Raw genomic sequence first — 17,841 nt, forward strand, 5'->3', positions numbered from 1 at the left:
CCACAGCTGGATACTGGAATGCCTAGAATTGTACAAGATCAATGGGACCCTAAGAGCCTTCATCAGGAACTCAATGGGGATGTGGCGTACAACACTAGAGGCCAACTCCAAGCCCATAGCACAAGTTACCATCAAGTGCGGGATCTACCAAGGAGATGCTCTGTCCCCACTGCTGTTCTGCATAGGCCTGAACCCCCTCAGTGAGATCATTAACAAGACTGGCTACGGATACCGACTACGGAACGGAGCAGTTGTCAGCCACCTCCTGTACATGGATGACATCAAGCTGTATGCCAAGAGTGAACGAGACATCGATTCACTGATCCACACTACCAGGCTATACAGCAATGACATTGGAATGTCGTTCGGACTGGAGAAGTGTAGTCGGATGGTAACAAAGAGAGGGAAGGTAGTCAGAACTGAGGGGATTGAACTACCAGAAGGCAACATTGCAGACATAGAGGACAGTTACAAGTACCTGGGGATCCCGCAGGCAAATGGGAACCATGAAGAGGCCGCTAGAAAGGCTGCAACCACCAAGTACCTGCAGAGGGTCAGGCAAGTCCTGAGGAGTCAGCTGTATGGTAAGAACAAGATCCGGGCCATCAACACATACGCCCTGCCCGTGATCAGGTACCCTGCTGGGGTAATAGGCTGGCCAAAGGAGGAGATAGAAGCCACTGACATAAAGACAAGAAAGCTCCTGACCATGCATGGAGGGTTTCACCCCAAGTCCAGCACCCTGAGGCTGTACGCTAAGCGGAAGGAAGGGGGCCGGGGACTGGTGAGTGTCAGCACCACAGTCCAGGATGAGACAAGGAACATCCAAGAATACATTGGGAAGATGGCCCCAACTGACCGAGTGCTCAGTGAATACCTCAGGCAGCAGAAACCCAAGAAAGAGGAGGGAGACGAGGAACCATCATGGAAGGACAGGCCCCTGCACGGTATGTACCACCGGCAGATAGAGGAGGTGGCTGATATCCAGAAATCCTACCAGTGGCTGGACAAAGCTGGACTGAAAGACAGCACAGAGGCACTAATCATGGCAGCACAAGAACAAGCTCTGAGTACAAGATCCATAGAGGCTGGGGTCTATCACACCAGGCAAGACCCCAGGTGCAGGCTGTGTAAAGATGCCCCAGAGACAATCCAGCACATAACAGCAGGGTGCAAGATGCTAGCAGGCAAGGCATACATGGAACGCCATAACCAAGTGGCCGGCATAGTGTACAGGAACATCTGTGCCGAGTATAACCTAGAAGTCCCGAGGTCAAAATGGGAGATGCCCCCAAGGGTGGTGGAGAATGACCGAGCTAAGATCCTGTGGGACTTCCAGATACAGACGGACAAAATGGTGGTGGCTAACCAACCGGACATAGTGGTGGTAGACAAACAGAAGAAGACGGCCGTAGTGATCGATGTAGCGGTTCCGAATGACAGCAATATCAGGAAGAAGGAACACGAGAAGCTGGAGAAATACCAAGGGCTCAGAGAAGAGCTCGAGAGGATGTGGAGGGTGAAGGTAACGGTGGTCCCCGTGGTAATCGGAGCACTAGGTGCGGTGACTCCCAAGCTAGGCGAGTGGCTCCAGCAGATCCCGGGAATAACATCGGAGATCTCTGTCCAGAAGAGCGCAGTCCTGGGAACAGCTAAGATACTGCGCAGGACCCTCAAGCTCCCAGGCCTCTGGTAGAGGACCCGAGCTTGAAGGATAAACCGCCCGCAGGGGCGTGCTGGGTGTTTTTTTATATATATATGTGTGTGTACATATATATGTGTGTGTGTGTATATATATATATATATATATATATATATATATATATATATACACACACACACACATATATATATATGTGTATATATATATACACACACACATATATATATGTGTATATATATATATACATATATATATATATATATATATATACATATATATATATATATATATATATGTGTATATATATGTGTGTGTGTATATATATATATGTGTGTGTGTGTGTGTGTGTCTCTTTGGGGCATGAACAGTGCTGCCGACTGGGGCAGTCCCCCACCCTTTGCCCATAACACACGCACACACACACATGTGTTGAGCTGGGGGTGGTTTGGAAAGAGGCAACAGTGACAGAGAGGAGAGCACTGACCCAGATAGTCTCTCTGTCCCACCCTCTCTCACTCAAACACACTCTAAAGAATAAGCTCAGCGAGGGTTTTTATTTCGCTGCTTCCATAAATCAGCCTTTCATTGCCGTTATCGTCCAGTTTTAATTATTCTAACTTCTGCCAGAAAACAGTGCAAATATAAGTTGGAAATAGCATAACATATTTTAAACGAGTCTCTTTAAAACTGCGTTTATTTGTTCTTGAATACAACATTATCAATGCATCAAAGTTTACATGAAATACAATTAATGCTTTTGCTTTGTTTTCTAAGATAAGCAGCAAATATGTAAATGACAACAAATAAACGGTGAATTCAGCCTTATTTTAATGTAATATAAAAAGTCAGAGTGAGCAGGAATAAAGTTTAATGAGCTGAGAAGACTCAACCTAAAGTTAATAAAACAAAACTGGATGCTAAATAGATTATCAATCCCAGTGTTGTAGCACTACACAGATTAGTATCATCTGTATTTTCCAGCATCCAGCAAATATGGTGTTGACAACATTATTTTTGGTAAAACTATATAAACACATTGATATGAGCCTGCTTCAGAGCTTCTTTTATCATAGCCACTCTGGTTGACATGGATTAAAAAGGTGGTGTGACGTTGTAAGGAAGGAGAACGTGTAAAGTGTCTTACCATCTCCGGAGGATCGCTACACTGTGTTTTAACATCTCAGGTGTTGTCATTCACATATTTCTATTTCAGTTGTCAGGTGACAACATAAGTATATGACGGTGTTAAAATGCCAAGCAGGCTTTGCTTTATTCACAGAGTCAAAGGTGAGAAGAGACAGTCACACAGTGCCTGCTCCCAACCTTTGTTTGTGTTTGCATTATTTGATGTTTCACTACAAGTTAGAAATGTGTGGGTGCTTTTTGTGTGTGAAAAATCTAAACACAGCATGCAAGTTAGTCTCAGTCATTATTTGTGTTTTATTTCAAAGCAGTGGTTACAGGGGATGGAATCCCAAGCCAGGATGCAGAAGGGGAATGGAAAACTTAATCATGTCTCCTCTCTCCATCTCTTTGCAGCTCAGCATTAACAGGCTGGTTGTTCTGAGCGGGTGTGAATGTGTGGGACCGTATGAGGATGAAACAGAGCGTTCAGTTCACGCTCAGTGAGTCTTCACCGGATAAAAATAGACTTTAGAAACATTGAGATTGGCCTGCGTGAAGCCCAGGGACAGACCCTCTTGTGGGTGATTGCAGAATGACTCCGCATTAAATCTAGTTTGTATCAAAGGATTTGTAACCCTGTGGGTTATTTTCACAATAATTTTGGCTTGATGTACCCTTATGGTGTTTTGGGGGACCTAAAGCGAGCTGTAATTTTGATCACTTAGATCATTAATGATAGAAAAGAGCTCAAAGTGACCTATTCAGATGGCCTGTTTTGTCCACTGTGACCTCCCCCACTGTCATGCTCTGCCATGGCATTTGCTGGACAAGTGTAGTTGTTTCCACTGTCACACTCATGTTAGTCAAGATTAACAGTCAAATCAGTACTCGTCGGAACAGGCGGTGTTTTTGCAATCTTCTATTGTCCAGTTTTGTGTTGAGCCCATGTGAACTGTAGCCTTGGTTTCTTGCTCTTACCTGACAGGAGGCGCGCCTGCTGTGGTCTTCTGCTACTGTGGCCCATTTATTTATACATTGTGCATTCAGAGATGCACTTCTGCATGCATTGGTTATAATCAGCTGTTATTTTAGTTGTTATTGCAGTCCTATCAGCTCAAAGCAGTCTCGACATTCTCGTCTGACCTCCGACATCACGTGGCATTGTCATCCAGAGTATTGCCGCGCACTGGACATTTTCTGTTTTTCAGTCCATTCTCTGTAAACCATAGAGATGATCATGTGGGAAAATCCCAGTAGATCAGCAGTTTCTGAAACACCCAGACCAGCCCGTCTGCCACCAACATCCACGTCGCATTCAAAGTCACTTTTCTTCCCCATTTTAATTAGTTAATAGATAATATTAAAAAGCAATTGAACAGGCGTAGCCTAACTATAGACTGTGAATAAACCATTGAACATGGCAGAAATGACATCACTCACTGGTTCGCGACAACCTTTCTGAAGTCTGGAGTTTGTCCTTGTGGAGATCCAATTTTGTTTTTCTGGAGCCTGAAGTGACCATTTTTGAACGAGTGTCTGGTGTTTTAACATCAGGTAAAGACAGCTCGGCTAGCTAGCACGCTACATCTGTAGGCTATATGCATGCATGCCCCAGATGGCAAGAATTGTTTCTCAGTGCTAACATATAAATAGATTTTAGACTTAAAATCATATTTATGTGATAATGAATGAGTCACTAACACTCTAAAGGAAAACCTATACACACGTACACACTGTGTCAGCTAGCACCTATAGCAGAGTCTGTTGGTCTGATCTTTAATCATGCATAACCTTGATTGAGTACAGTTTAAAAGGATGCCTCCAGTTAGGATTAATCCCCGATACAGGGTATATAAAGCTCGGGAAACGAGCTATGTGGTATATAGTTGGTGAGCACTACAGGCACCAGTTATCTTTAGTGTGTGGGACCAACTCTATTTTTGTAGTAACTCATGTTAGTCACTTTTGTGCCCTGCAGTTGTTTGCTTGAGAAATGACTCGTGTGATTATGCTGTTGTTCGGAAATCAGCTCTGTTTAAATGTGGGCCGGGTCACAGGAAGGCTCGCTGCAGTTTTCTCATCTACAACGTGTCACAGAGTCTGAGGAGAAAACACAATCTGCCTGTCTGTTTTTCAATCCTCTTGGTCCCTCTTCTACCCCCACCCTGACTTCCTGTGGTAGGATCAGAGGCTGACAGGGTCACACCCACCCCACCCCTTTTTTTTAAATTCCTGGAACTCCACAGTGGGACCCCTCCTCCGGTGGGGGAGGCATGCATGCATGCACGCGCACACACACACACACACACACAAAAAGGCATCTTGTCATTCCTCATTTATACACACACAACATGTGCATATCTCACTATCACTCCTTGTTAGTGCTGCTCTTCACACACACACACGCCTCGTGGCCCCCTCTGTGAGCTCCTTCCTCTTTTGCTGCCTCGTCTGGGAGCAGATGTGGATCAAGTCGGATTTGCGAAAAGATTCTCAGTGTTTGCTTCAGTCTATTCACAGTGATAAAGTAGGTGTGATTTCTAAGCTGAAGGATAAGAACTGAAGTTTAAATGCTTAAAAAATTGAATTATTTTGTCCCCCTGTAATTTACTCCTCACATGGTGCAGTCTGAACTGCTAGAGAGCTATGAACTCCGCCCAGCTGGAGCTCCAGATTGGGTTTAAAACAAACGGAAACGAATTATTTGCAAATCATGATTAATCCAGGTCTGGTTGCAGCACAGTACTTTTCCGATCCGATTTGTGCTTTTTACTCTTTAGGCATTAATTAACAAGTAATTAAGAATTGTGAAGGAAAAACCAGTCAGAAGAACAAAATGCAAGGCTTTGTGCTTGTAGCATGATGTTCTGCAATGTATAACTTTCGTATTATTGTGTAAAACTCAATTTTTACATAGTGAGCGACATATCAAACCTGTTGTTTAATAGCATATTAAAACCCACCTGCAAGTATGAAGAATATTAAGTAGACAGTGAATCGCTGAGATGCCTTAAGAAAGAGGAGTGCAATTTCAATAATATGCTTGAGGTTTTCTACATTTGGAAGAAATGCTGCTGCAGTAAATCAAATGAACCTGTAACGCCAGGCCATGGGTGATGTGTTTGGTAAGTTTGACATACTTACATTATGAACAAAGTGTCATATTTATACCTCGTTTCTTGGCAACATTCACATTTTCCAAAGCAATCCAGTGAGCCGGATAGGTGGTTCTGGTCCCCCTAGGCCACCTGTTTCAAACCTCTACTGTATGTGAATAATGGACATAGTGATCACGACATCATCATTCAAGCTTCTAATTTTAACTCTTGTGTAACGTTGTCAGCTAATGCTAGCAGACAGTGTTAGCTCCAAAAGGTACCATCTCGCACATATAGTCAACGACAGGTCTAGTTCAGTGTCTTGGATAAACTAATGTGAGGAGAAGACATCTACCTGTCACTCAAGGTGGCCACGCCCCTAATAATGCTGAACTTCAGCCTTTTTTTTTAAAGAGGTGAAACAAATTTTATCTTTTGTAGTTGTCCTGAGGGGGAGTTTCATGCACAAGGCTGTAAGCATGTTTATTTCTGCTGGAAAGTTGGACGAGAGGAACTGCAGGCTCTGGAACATCCCAGGTAACATTACTTTTATGCCCCTGAGGTCGCTGCTGCTTCGTTTGGACTAAAATAAGCTGGCAACTCTAGATTGTTGTGAATAAACCTACTCAATCAGGTATGGTTTAATTTTTTTTAAAATTTGGTGCAACTGGCTGGTCAAAGTTGACTTTAATCGGACATCCCAGGGTTCAAAAAATCTGAATCTACCCTCTGTGCTCTGATAGAAAACTTGCAAGCCAAGTAGCAGCTGCAGGTGTTTGTATTCAAACCTTGGCATGCAATAAAGAGTTGGAATTGAGGTGTGTGTGACTTAAAGCTGCTTGTAGAGTTTTTCCTTTAAGATGTGGAGTCTGCATCCTTCAGCTCTTTCCAGTAGACCAAAACAACAATCTCCACCAAATCTGATTTAGCTGGATTGAAGTTTTTATACATTTTTAGTTGCCAAAGTTTTCCCCAAAATATGTTAAATGTTGTCCACAAATGTAATTTGGCAAATTAAATCAACCTTACAAATACATTTGTTTATGGTCTTTTCTGTTGAGCAAATTCACAAATGTTCTGATTTAATTGAGCAGAGTTTTTGTTATTTCTGTCGAACTGAAAGGACAAGTTTGCCTTGAATGGCTTTTGGAAACGTGGCCATTTACAGAAGAGAATAGATGATAATGAGGCCTCTTCAGAACAAAACACAGGACCAAACTGCTAACTAGTGAACTGAAAACAAAATAAAGGGTTAAAGCACAAGGTGTAAAGGAAGGCTTTGTGTGCTGGAACAGACTGTTGATGTCGCTGTTAGCGCTCTCTGTGCTTTTAAATAGGCTACATTGCTCCAGTTTTCACAGCGCATACTGTTAATTCATGAAATCTAAACTGCAGTTAAAATGTAAATGTGCTTACGAGTAGTTTATGAGTAGTGTGTGTAAATTTGAAGAAATTCTTAGAGTTTTGTCATTTACATAAGGTTAAAAAAATCAGGAAAACAACAACAACTGTTGAAATAAGTCAAAGGGGCAGGGATAGCTCAGTAGGTAGAGTGGTTGCCCCATGATCGGAAGGTCGGGGGTTCGATTCCCCTTAACAGCTACCCTGAGGTACCCCTGAGCAAGGTACCGTCCCTACACACTGCTCCCCGGGCGCCCAATGGCTGCCCACTGCTTCACTGAGTGAATGGGTTAAATGCAGAGAGCAATTTCCCCACGGGGCTCAATAAAGTACAATAATGTAATGTAATGTACACACTTTCAAAGTGTAAACTGTGATGTAACTGTGAAGCATCCTTGACTGTTTTCTGGTCTTGTTGGTGCACAAACCTCTTTCGTGGTCTCTGATGGATTTTCCTGTGTGATGTTTAAGGTCAAAAATGGTCTCTGAAGCTTAGAAAGGAAGCTTGTGGTCAAAAATACCACAGAGAAGTGCCTTGAGCAACTCCAGGCCCAATAAAGTAAACGCTGTTTCAAACTGTATGAGTGGGTGGAGTTTGGTGAAATTCAGGCTCTTGCTTTGTGGGGGGTTGCCAGTTGGGGGGAAGGTGAGGCATCAAGCTGCCTTTACCTTTGTTTAGAGACACAGAGGGGGCTCTGTCCCCTCACAATGGAACTGAGAGATCAGTGTGTGTCCTCTGTGTGCGTGTCTGTGTGGGAGGGGTTGTGCTTGCAGCCACACCCAGGCTGATTGGCCGAGGCCCCACCTCGCTGTGGAATCCGCTGGGGCTGGGTCACATGCCAGCCTGGAACACACCACCATGGCCTTAGAGTCTCTGTTTGCCCTCATAGGCTGAAAAAAAAAAAAAAGGAGAACATCAAGTGATGATGTAATTGTTACTGTCCTGTGTGGCAGAGCACAAATGTGTCCGATTCTCAGCACACTTCAACAAGTTACGTGTCAGAAAAATATTTGAATTCTGAAGAATTCGGTGGCGTAATGCTTAAAATACCGACGCTCACTGCATTCGATAATGTAAAATATTTTCTCTGCTATGCTGACATAACGTATGATGGATTGTTTTAGGTTATGTGCTGGTGAGTGTGCTCTCCAGCGTTGTCATTAAGTCCTGCTGGCAGTTTAACTTGTTAATTATTTACCAGACTGAGAGAAACTTCTCCTCACTGTGAAAACAACCACAACAATGCTGTTAATACTTAATTATTTTGCTTAAATAATATATCAAACCTTTTATTTTGACATTTTTGCCCTGCTTCTTCGGATATTATTTCATATCTCTCCTGCTGCTACCAGCTGTTATCTTTTCTTATTTAGATTGGCTTCACTTGGCTTTACATAGACAGCTAACCCTGCGCTGTGCAGCACACAGCATTGCGTTTCCCATTAAACAGCTGGGCGTGCGGCAGGGTCGCCGCTGCAGACAGGAAGTCGAGAACTTGTTTATCTATTTCAGCATTTCTCGCACCGTGAGAATTTTACATAAAGAAGCGCAACTGGAATAATCTTGCTATCACTTCCCGTTTCTGTTCTTTTTAATGCGTGGGTTTTCAGTGTTTCGATGGTGGATTTTCACACTAGGAAAGCACACGCACGTCAAGCCTTTTTAGCTGGTGTTTTTAATACGTCTTTTGAAAGAATGCTGGTGGTTTCTGTTGATGATGTTTGTGTTAGCTATGGGACTTTTCTCAATGTCAGCTGTCTGTGCTGACTCTTGCTCAGATGTGAACAAAAAATATGAAAGAGAGGGGTTTGAATTTCACCCTGATATCGATCGGTTGTTTTCAGTCACCGGCTGGGTTTACATTAAGGTTAACCAGAAGTTGATGTGCTGATCTCACAAAGTCACATTCTGTTTAAAACCACAAAACTGTAAAACAAACTTCTCAAACGTCACCTTTAACCACATACCTGTCAGCATGAGCTGAACTCGAAGAGGAAGAAAAGGAAGTGCGGTAGATTGCTTGATGTACTTCTTTTACAACTTTCGTTTATATAAATATTTGGTCATGACCTGGTGGCTGTGTATTAATAGAAGGATAAAGACAGACACTGAAATATGCCAGTCACATTGTTAGGCACACCTTATTAGAACTGGGTTGGAGATTTTCCTTAGAGAATTTGATCCTTGTTGCTGCACAATCACGAGCTGCACATCCAGAATGTGAATCTCAGGCTCCACCACCTCCCAAAGGTGCCCTGTTGGCTTGAGATGTGTTACTGTAGAGGTCATTTGAGTGCATTGAACTCGGTGGTCAACAAACCAGTTTGAGCGATCTGAACTTTGTCACATCGTATGTTATCCCACTGGAAGCAGCCATCAGAAGATGGGTACGCTGGGTTATAGGCTGTGCCATTTAAGTGATGCCCAGTTGGTGCTAATGGGCCAAAATTTTCCTCACACCATTACACCACACCATCCTGAACCACTGATACAGTGCAGGTTGGATTTATACTTTCATTTTGCAGCAGAAATGTAAACTCATCATCATTTTTACGATGTCCAGTTTTGGTGAGCCTCAGTTTCCTGGTCTTAGTTGACAGGAGCGGAATCTGGTGTGGTCTTCCGCTGCTTCAGAGATGCTCTTCTGCATACCTTGGTTGTAATGGTTGTTACTTAAGTTATTGTTGCCTTCTTAGGGGCTTGAAGGAGTCTGGCCATTCTCCTCTGACCTCTGACAACAACTAGGCATTTTTAACCCTGAGATTTGCCTCTTGCAGGATGTATTTTTGAGAATTATAGGCACACCTAATAAAGTTACAGATAAATGTGCATTAGTTTAAATTTCCTGCATCCTAAACTTTCTCATTTTGAAGAATATATATAGAGTTAAACAAGGAATATGACATTTATGGTGCCTTAGATGAACTAATTAATTAACTGTTTAAAAATGTTCTTATTTTTAAAGTCAGAAATTATGTCTTAAACCCTTTTCTAATGTGGTAAATGCTGTTTTATATGTAATTGTATTTTTTTCCCCTTCATATTATGTTACACTGTCTTGACTACTAGACTCAACGCAGTTGGTTCTTGCTGTTATATTATTTTAGTTTCACTGGCTGCCCAAACCTACTGAAACCTGTTTAAAATGACTGTAAACATATTGTAGGTATAACTGACCTCAGCTCGCTTTGATTTATTCTTATCTGGCTCGTGATGGACAGGAGGGGGAAAAAAGTTCTTGTTTTACTGTTTTTGTTTCACTGTCCTTTATGTACAGTCATCATATCAAAAGTAAGACACATTTCAAAATATGACTGTCTCTAAACCTCTTAAAAAATGTAGGTCAAATTATGCTGGATTCCACATCTGTGGACATTTTTGGTACTGCTTGCCAAACTATTTGCAAGTTGGTGGAGAGTTTTATCTGTAGGGACTTGCATAATTCTTAGATAGAGCTCAGAAACTGTCTAAGAAAGGGAAAAAAGGGGAGAAAATTGAGACCAAAAAGAAGAGAAAGGGGTGTGTACATTTCTAAAAGTGTGTGTGTGTGTGTGTGTGTGAGTCCCTCTGCCTTGGCACTCTTCAGCTCGCTCTCTCTCTCTTTCTCTCAGTGTGTGTGTTTGTCTCTCGCTCAGCTTCCAGAAAAGGGTGTGTCTGCCTGCCTGCCGCTGAAAGGGAGGGAGGGGTCAGTTCACGGCTACTCCTCCCTGCTCTCGCTGTTATTTCTCTTTCGTTCTCATTCCCTCACTGGCAGCCTGAGGATTAGGCCTTTGTCTCTCTGCCTCCTCTGTCTCTGTCTTTGCCTTTAATTTTCCATCTCTTTCAGACAGAGTGTGAGTTTGTGTGTGTGTGTGTTTTTGTGTTTTTACCCCCTCTTCTGGCAGATTTTTTTGAGAGGAGGTTATCTTTAGCAGGCTTTCAGAGTAGAGGTAATGCTTGTAGTCATGACCTTTTCCCTCCAAACTCTACTAACCCATTTCCTGTCTTACTTCCTGTCCTACCTGGCACTTTTCTCCTCTTCATTCTTTCTCTTATGCTCTCTTGTTTTCTGCTTTCTTGCTTACTGCTTTTTCTCCTCCTGCCCACTTTACTCCTCATACCTTCCTCATACCCTTTAACACAACCCCCTCTCCCTTCACCCCCTCTCCCTGGCCAGGAAGTTTGGACTTTTTTTTCTTACCTTCTTCTCACCCCTCCTCCTCCTCTCTTGTTCTTCTCAATTTCTCCCCACCCCCATTTCATCCCCTTAACGACTCCCTTATCACCTCTTCTCCCCCCTTTCCTGTCTTTGCCGACCTTCTGTACTCCTCTTTTTGTGACCAAACTCACCTTCCTCCTTTTAATGCCATCTATTGTACTTCTTCTTCTTACTCAGTGTCAGTCAACTCCAAAGCAGAAGAAGAGTGCGGTCAGTGCCCGGAAGAGGCTGAGGAGCCCGGCCAAGCAGAGCTCCTTGACCCAGCAAGAACCGCCACCTTCTTCATCACCTCTGCCGCCCACAGTCCAGGAAGAGGAGGAGAAGAAAGAAGAGCCCGCGACCAGGCCACGGCCAACGCAGGGAGAAGAGGAGGAGCTGAAGGAAGTGGCGACACAGTCTGTGAGGGTGAAAGAGGAAGAAAAGAAAGCAGAGGAGGAGGGCGAGAAAGACATGCCCTCTGTACAGATCAAACCAGAGCCAGAGGAGATGGAGTGCACGGTGAGGAGGGGGAGACGGGGGGTTCGGTGGAAGCGATTGGTTGATTGATTGGAGGGGAATGGGGTTAAAGAGGCAGAACGCTAGATGTGTGGCTAGATGGATGGAGGTGAGGAAAATGGGCGTGTGCAGGTGGGGCTGGGAGTCGGTTCTGCGATGATCAAATGTGTTTGATTATGTCGATTTCACAATGAAAACACACACACACACACCGCGGTCAAATCACACAGACAGCAAAGGTTACTTCAGTTACTTACCTGGCTTAAAAAGAAAGCTTTAAATCATGTCACGCGTAATGAACAGAGTATCAGTTTGTGCAATATTGACACAAACTTCTCAAATACCGCCTTAAAAAATGTATCAAAATTCACGTTTTCCCAATACTCGAGAATCGGCAGCAGACAAGGAAGCAATATGCATACCAGAGCAATCAGCTGGATCTCTCAGATGTCAGCTTCCCTCCTGAGTATTACAAAGTGATTACAAAGAATTTGAGAAGCAGGCAGATAACATGACTAGGCACTTTTTTACTCTATTTAATTACATATCCTTCCACTTATGCAGATTACGTTAGGTCAGATCCTTCTTGTGATCCGGTGCCCTCTCGCTGGTCTAGGCTGTAAAGTGGAAAATGAACCTACTGGTGCTCCCTCAGAGATCCACCTAAACCAGCGCTGCTCAGCTCTTCTGTCTGTGCATCATGATTGGCGGTTTAGCAGCTTGATGGCGCTATTTTAATTCAGTACAGCGTTCAACAGATTTTGAGGTTTGCAACTTTTACTCTGAAAGCCCCGGACCTTAAAGAAAAAGACTGGTTTATCAGAGATTGCATCTTATTTTGATAGTTTTGCACATGCTTCCTGTCTGTAACAGTGATCCCTGTTTTAATTGCAAAATGTGACACCGTGACGTCATTTAAGTATCAGAACAAAGTGAGCCGATAATCACAGGTCATGCTGTTTAGGAGGGAAACATTCCCCCCCCCCCCGGGCGACATCAATCACAGTTAACCATTCCCTGTTCCCTGTGCGGTGTGTGCACGTACCAATTTTACCTGTGCCACTGTTATTACAGTGATGCTGGCTTACTTTCACTTTCAGTTTTCAAAGAAAGGAGTTTATATAATTTTTCTGTTTCCTTGTTTGTTTCTCTAGAAAGAAGAGACACATTTGTTTTTCTGGATTTTTGGTTTTGGTTTTTTTAATCTAATTTATGGTTGAGTTTTAGTAGAACTGCAAATCAAGACCTGATCTGACATAAACTGGCAATCATTGTGTCTTCATTAGAGCAAAAAGGACACAGTTATCCTTCTGCACTGGATTCCCTGGGATATTTCCTGGTAGTGGTTTCTGTCTGTCAGGCCTGACAATAATCGTCTTGATTAGGATTCGTGGATGCAAAAACATTGTGTCTATAATAAAGTCCGTGCTGGCGGGAATTTCGATTTTCCTCTGCGCATTATACCGCATACGCCTTGTATTATACCGCATACAAGGCACGAGCACGGATTTTTGAAATAACTGTAAATTTACTTTAGGGTTAATTTATGTTATTTCAAGCTTGATATTATGATAATGTAGCTGTTGGCTGGTGCATCAGCTTCACAAATCCAGAAAAACGTCCTTTTCATTTATATGCGTTCACCTGAGCAAATAGATTGTGTACAGGTTGTGCAGTTTAGCAGGAATGTGTGCTCTTTGTGATTGAAAACTTGCACCTGTTTGCCTGTGACAGCAGGCTGTTAGGCTACGTCCACACGTACACGGGTATTTTTGAAAACTGAGATTTTCCGTTTTCGTTTTAAAAAATAATCCCGTCCACATGTAAACGCAGAAATGAAGGAAAACGCTGCTAGGAACATGCCAAAGCAACAGGTGGCGATATATTCCTAACCGTGTAGAAATGTTGGCCAATAGTAAACAAAGCTGGGGCATAGAAGCAGAACCGAGTCGTATGTGTGGAGGGACAGTAACTGTGTGTATATGTAAGCATTTAAACACTGCAGAGAGTAGAATTAACAGTAACAGTATTGTAGAAATGTAGAATAGGGTGAACACGTTTGCCCAAACCTTATTTAAAAAGAGATCATGTTGCGATTGGATCATGCCAGCTGTCACCCACACATCCTAGCCATTGAGTCAACAGTTCAGCAGTCATTGCTGCATTATTTAAGAAGAAAACTATGAGCACCTGTGTGTGTGTTTGATTTTTATCTCCGTGTCAGACCTGTACCTCTTTTATGAATTCATCTCTTTTCATTTTGTTATTATTGCTACTATTTTGTTTTAAAATGGGAGTAAACTGCCTGTTTTGTGCTTTTTGACAAAAAATTAGTAATTGTTTCACATGTTTCAAACAAGCTTTGTCAAAAACAGCAGGGTTTGAGTTAAAGCAGCATTACATCAGAGTCAGAATAAGCTTTATTGGATTCTGATCAAGGAATTGGGTTCTTTTGGGTTTTTTCTGTGCTCTCAATGTACTTAACAGATACACACATGGACAATAACAGCATGTATAGTGTATTTATAGGTGCAATGATGCAGTAGTGCACAGTGCTAAGCGTTTCACAGCATGACGTCTGTTCAGTTTCTCAGGCTACGTCCACACTAGCCCGGATAGATTTGAAAACTGCATTTTCGTCTGGAAACGCTCCGCGTCCACACTAGCGTTTTCAGTCGTTTTCACAGAGTTGCGCGTCCACATTGAAACCGGCCGGCCTTTAAGGTGTCGCGGATAAATACAACAACATAAAACTAGTACCGGTACTGAAAAAAAGAAAATTTATTCATAACACACGTGAAAAGACCCAGGAAAACCGAGTAAACGATAAAAACGATAACAAAATAACGCTGAAAACCGATAAAAACCCTGAAAACTACACATTTCACACGTGAGCCTCAACTCTCGCGGCCCGGTGCCAAACGACTCACGGACCGGTACCGGTCCGAGGCCCGGGGGTTGGGGACCTCTGGTGTAGCGTATCCCTGTGCATGACCTCCACGGTCAGACAAAAATTGCCAAGTGGGTCCGATGGCGGAATTTACGTCCCTATCGGGGTTACAGAAAACTAAAAACTGCCAAAAACTGTAAAGAAAAATTGGTTATTTTTGAGATTTCAGATTAAGATTTGACAAATGGTGGTCGACTCCACTTCCAGGCCAGTGGAAGTGGAGCCTCTCGGGGGAGAAACACGGCTTCTCGCAAAGGTTACAGTGAAGCTTTCCGCTTGGCTGACGTGATGGTGGAAGATTAGGCATGGTCTGACATTAGTGGGTAAAGTTTAATGGATGGGTAGAGTTGTAGGAAGTCATTAAACACACTTTGTAAACAAACATTTATTTGCTCTCATGTGGAAAAAGTCTGTTAAGGTTGTTAAGGTTTTGCACTTCAAGCAGCAAATTTCACCTTTTTTAATCCCGAGTGGCTTTTCAGGGAGCGCATCAGCAGAATGAGCTCCGTGAAATGAATAGTGAGGAGGTCAGAGGTCGCAGCCAAGCCAAGTTTTACATGACAAGAGCCTGTGGGATACATACTGACGAAAGTCCTGCTGGAGTTACCCGTGAATTCCCCAGCGGATTTCATTCTCAGGATCAGACTATTTATGGCTGAGCATTTACTAATAAATTAAGCAGCATATATCTGCATCTTCTGTCCTTCTGATTGATGCAGAGGAGTTTGTCTTTTTCTGGTCTTTGCTCAGAAATACACACCAATAGAGATTTTCCCATAGACTGGGAACCAAGAAACTGAGCTGCATTTTGTGCATTTTGTCACATCTTAACTCGTCTCTGTCTTTTTAATATTATTTTAGGCTCATCTAAGTATTTACAGCTTACAGTTGTTCAGGATGGATGGGTGGATACTTTATTCATCCCCTGGAGGAAATTCACAAATTCCAGCAGTATCCACAAACATTTTAGACATAAAATAAATACTAATAAATATTGTAAACATTGTAAAGATTATGAAAATTAGGATTCTGAAAGTAAACAAATCAAAGTTATTTTATGGCATTTCCTTTCAAGAAAAGATTTTATATCTTCCGGGCTTCTAAAAAAGGATTGCAGCGTATGTCGATATATTTTTAAGCTTCTCATAGTTTCACAGCTCATTTGACATGTTATGACTGGTCGAGCTCACTCATAGGAAATAGTCATGTAAAAGAAAACACTCTTAACTTAAGTTCAGCAAGTCAGAATTTTATTGAATTAAAAAAAAAACACTGATAAGGCACTTATGCCACTTATTCTTATCTTTTTAATCCTTCGATAAAGCTTTAGGAGTATTTTGCTCATTGTTTGTTCTTCAAATGTTGCACTCGGTTCCCTCGCTCTCCTCGTGGCTATTAGTAGTTGGTGCGCTGGCTAGTTAGTTTGTCATCCTCATTATGGATGCAGTGATTATTGGTGGCTTCACTGCTGTGTGCCAATTAAATATAATTACAAGCCGATAAATACATGGGAGCGTTTTTGTGTCGCCCTGGCCGGGCTCACAGGTTTTGCAGTGCAAACGAGTTGCTACACCTTTTGACATTTCAAGCTTTACTGTTAAGCTGATAGGTAGGTCGATACACCCTGTTATAAACAGACAGGGAAGGCTGTACAGTAAAGGGTGTGAACAGTAATGATAAGGTGAGACTTGCTGGAGTCGCTCGCACAGTATAGCAGCCATTACCAAAGCGAACTTATAGCAGAAGGAGTGAAAGGTGTTTGTCAGCGGGAAGGGTGAGGCGTTGAAGAGAAGAAGCTGTTGGAAATGTGGACAGAAAAGCAGAAGGAGGGGAAAGAGATTGTCAGAGAGGAGACAGATGAGGGAAGTGCACAGATGGGTGAGAGAGAGGAGTGAAGGTAGAGAGGTTTGAAAGGGTGTGGACAGTCAGATAAGGACAGGCTGTGCTGCAGGATTATGACTGCCATCCATTTCACCCTCCTCTGTGTTCAATACTTTTTTTGTTATTTATGAAGCTGAAACGCAGGGAGATGCAGAGTCAGGCTAGCTTCTCTCTGGGTTTTTCATTACGGGAAAGATAACAGAGAGAAACCGCAGGGCAAGTGGATTGTGTTGGTCTGAAAAACGGGGAGGTGCATGAACAGTTAAGAATCGCTGTATTGTCCAAAAGTACTGACATTTAAACAGCATTGTAGTGCGCGTGCTAGATAAATGTAGAATTAATCAGACAAATGAGAGAGCCGGGCACCGTTCATGGTAATGCATTTCTGTGCTTCCATTACCTTCATCCGCTGGGACAGCAGAGAAACCACTTGAACTATTTCTAATTCATTAGAAATTAACATTTTTGCTAACATACTACACATTTGCAAAGCGATCAGCCCCAGATGGCCGCCTCTCTCTGAGCCTTGTTCGTCCAGGGATTTTCTTCCTGTTAAAAGGGAGTTTTTCCTTGCCACTGTCGCCACGTGCTCGCTCATAGAGGGCTGTCTGATTCTTGGGGTTTTCTCTGTATTATTGTAGAATCGACTGTAGAAGCGACTGCTGTTGTGACTTGGTGCTATGTAAAGGAAATTGACTAATATTTAATTCAGTTTAGTTTTCAATTACATCTTGCACAAAAAATAATTTCAAGGAGAGATGCCTGCGATTTTAAATGCTTATATTTTGAGCTACCACCATTTGTCAAATCTTAATCTCAAAAATAACTAATTTTTCTTTACAGTTTTTGGCTATTTGGCAAACTGGTCATATTTGTAATTCCAGAGATCCACAAAATTACGCATAATCATTGTCGTTATTGATTAAAATAACCCTTGATGTGCTGAGCCGTTTTTGAGGCGAGGCATCACGTGCTTTATGTTTGCACTCCAGCTATATAGCACAAGCATAGATTTGCATTTATGACGGT

At 42.6% G+C, this 17,841-nt stretch overlaps 1 protein-coding gene across 3 annotated transcripts in view; it reads left to right on the top strand.

The window, feature by feature from the left end:
- The window catches only part of klf8 (Kruppel like factor 8), an 89,088-nt gene that overhangs the window by 40,131 nt on the left and 31,116 nt on the right, over positions 1–17,841 (top strand). For all 3 annotated transcript variants that reach the window (XM_026182704.1, XM_026182703.1, XM_026182705.1), the window contains one exon: positions 11,664–11,984. In XM_026182704.1, coding sequence (XP_026038489.1) covers positions 11,664–11,984 — 321 coding nt within the window. The remainder of the gene's footprint in view (positions 1–11,663; positions 11,985–17,841) is intronic.

Source organism: Astatotilapia calliptera, chromosome 10, assembly GCF_900246225.1.
Source record: "Astatotilapia calliptera chromosome 10, fAstCal1.2, whole genome shotgun sequence".
NCBI lineage: Eukaryota > Metazoa > Chordata > Actinopteri > Cichliformes > Cichlidae > Astatotilapia > Astatotilapia calliptera.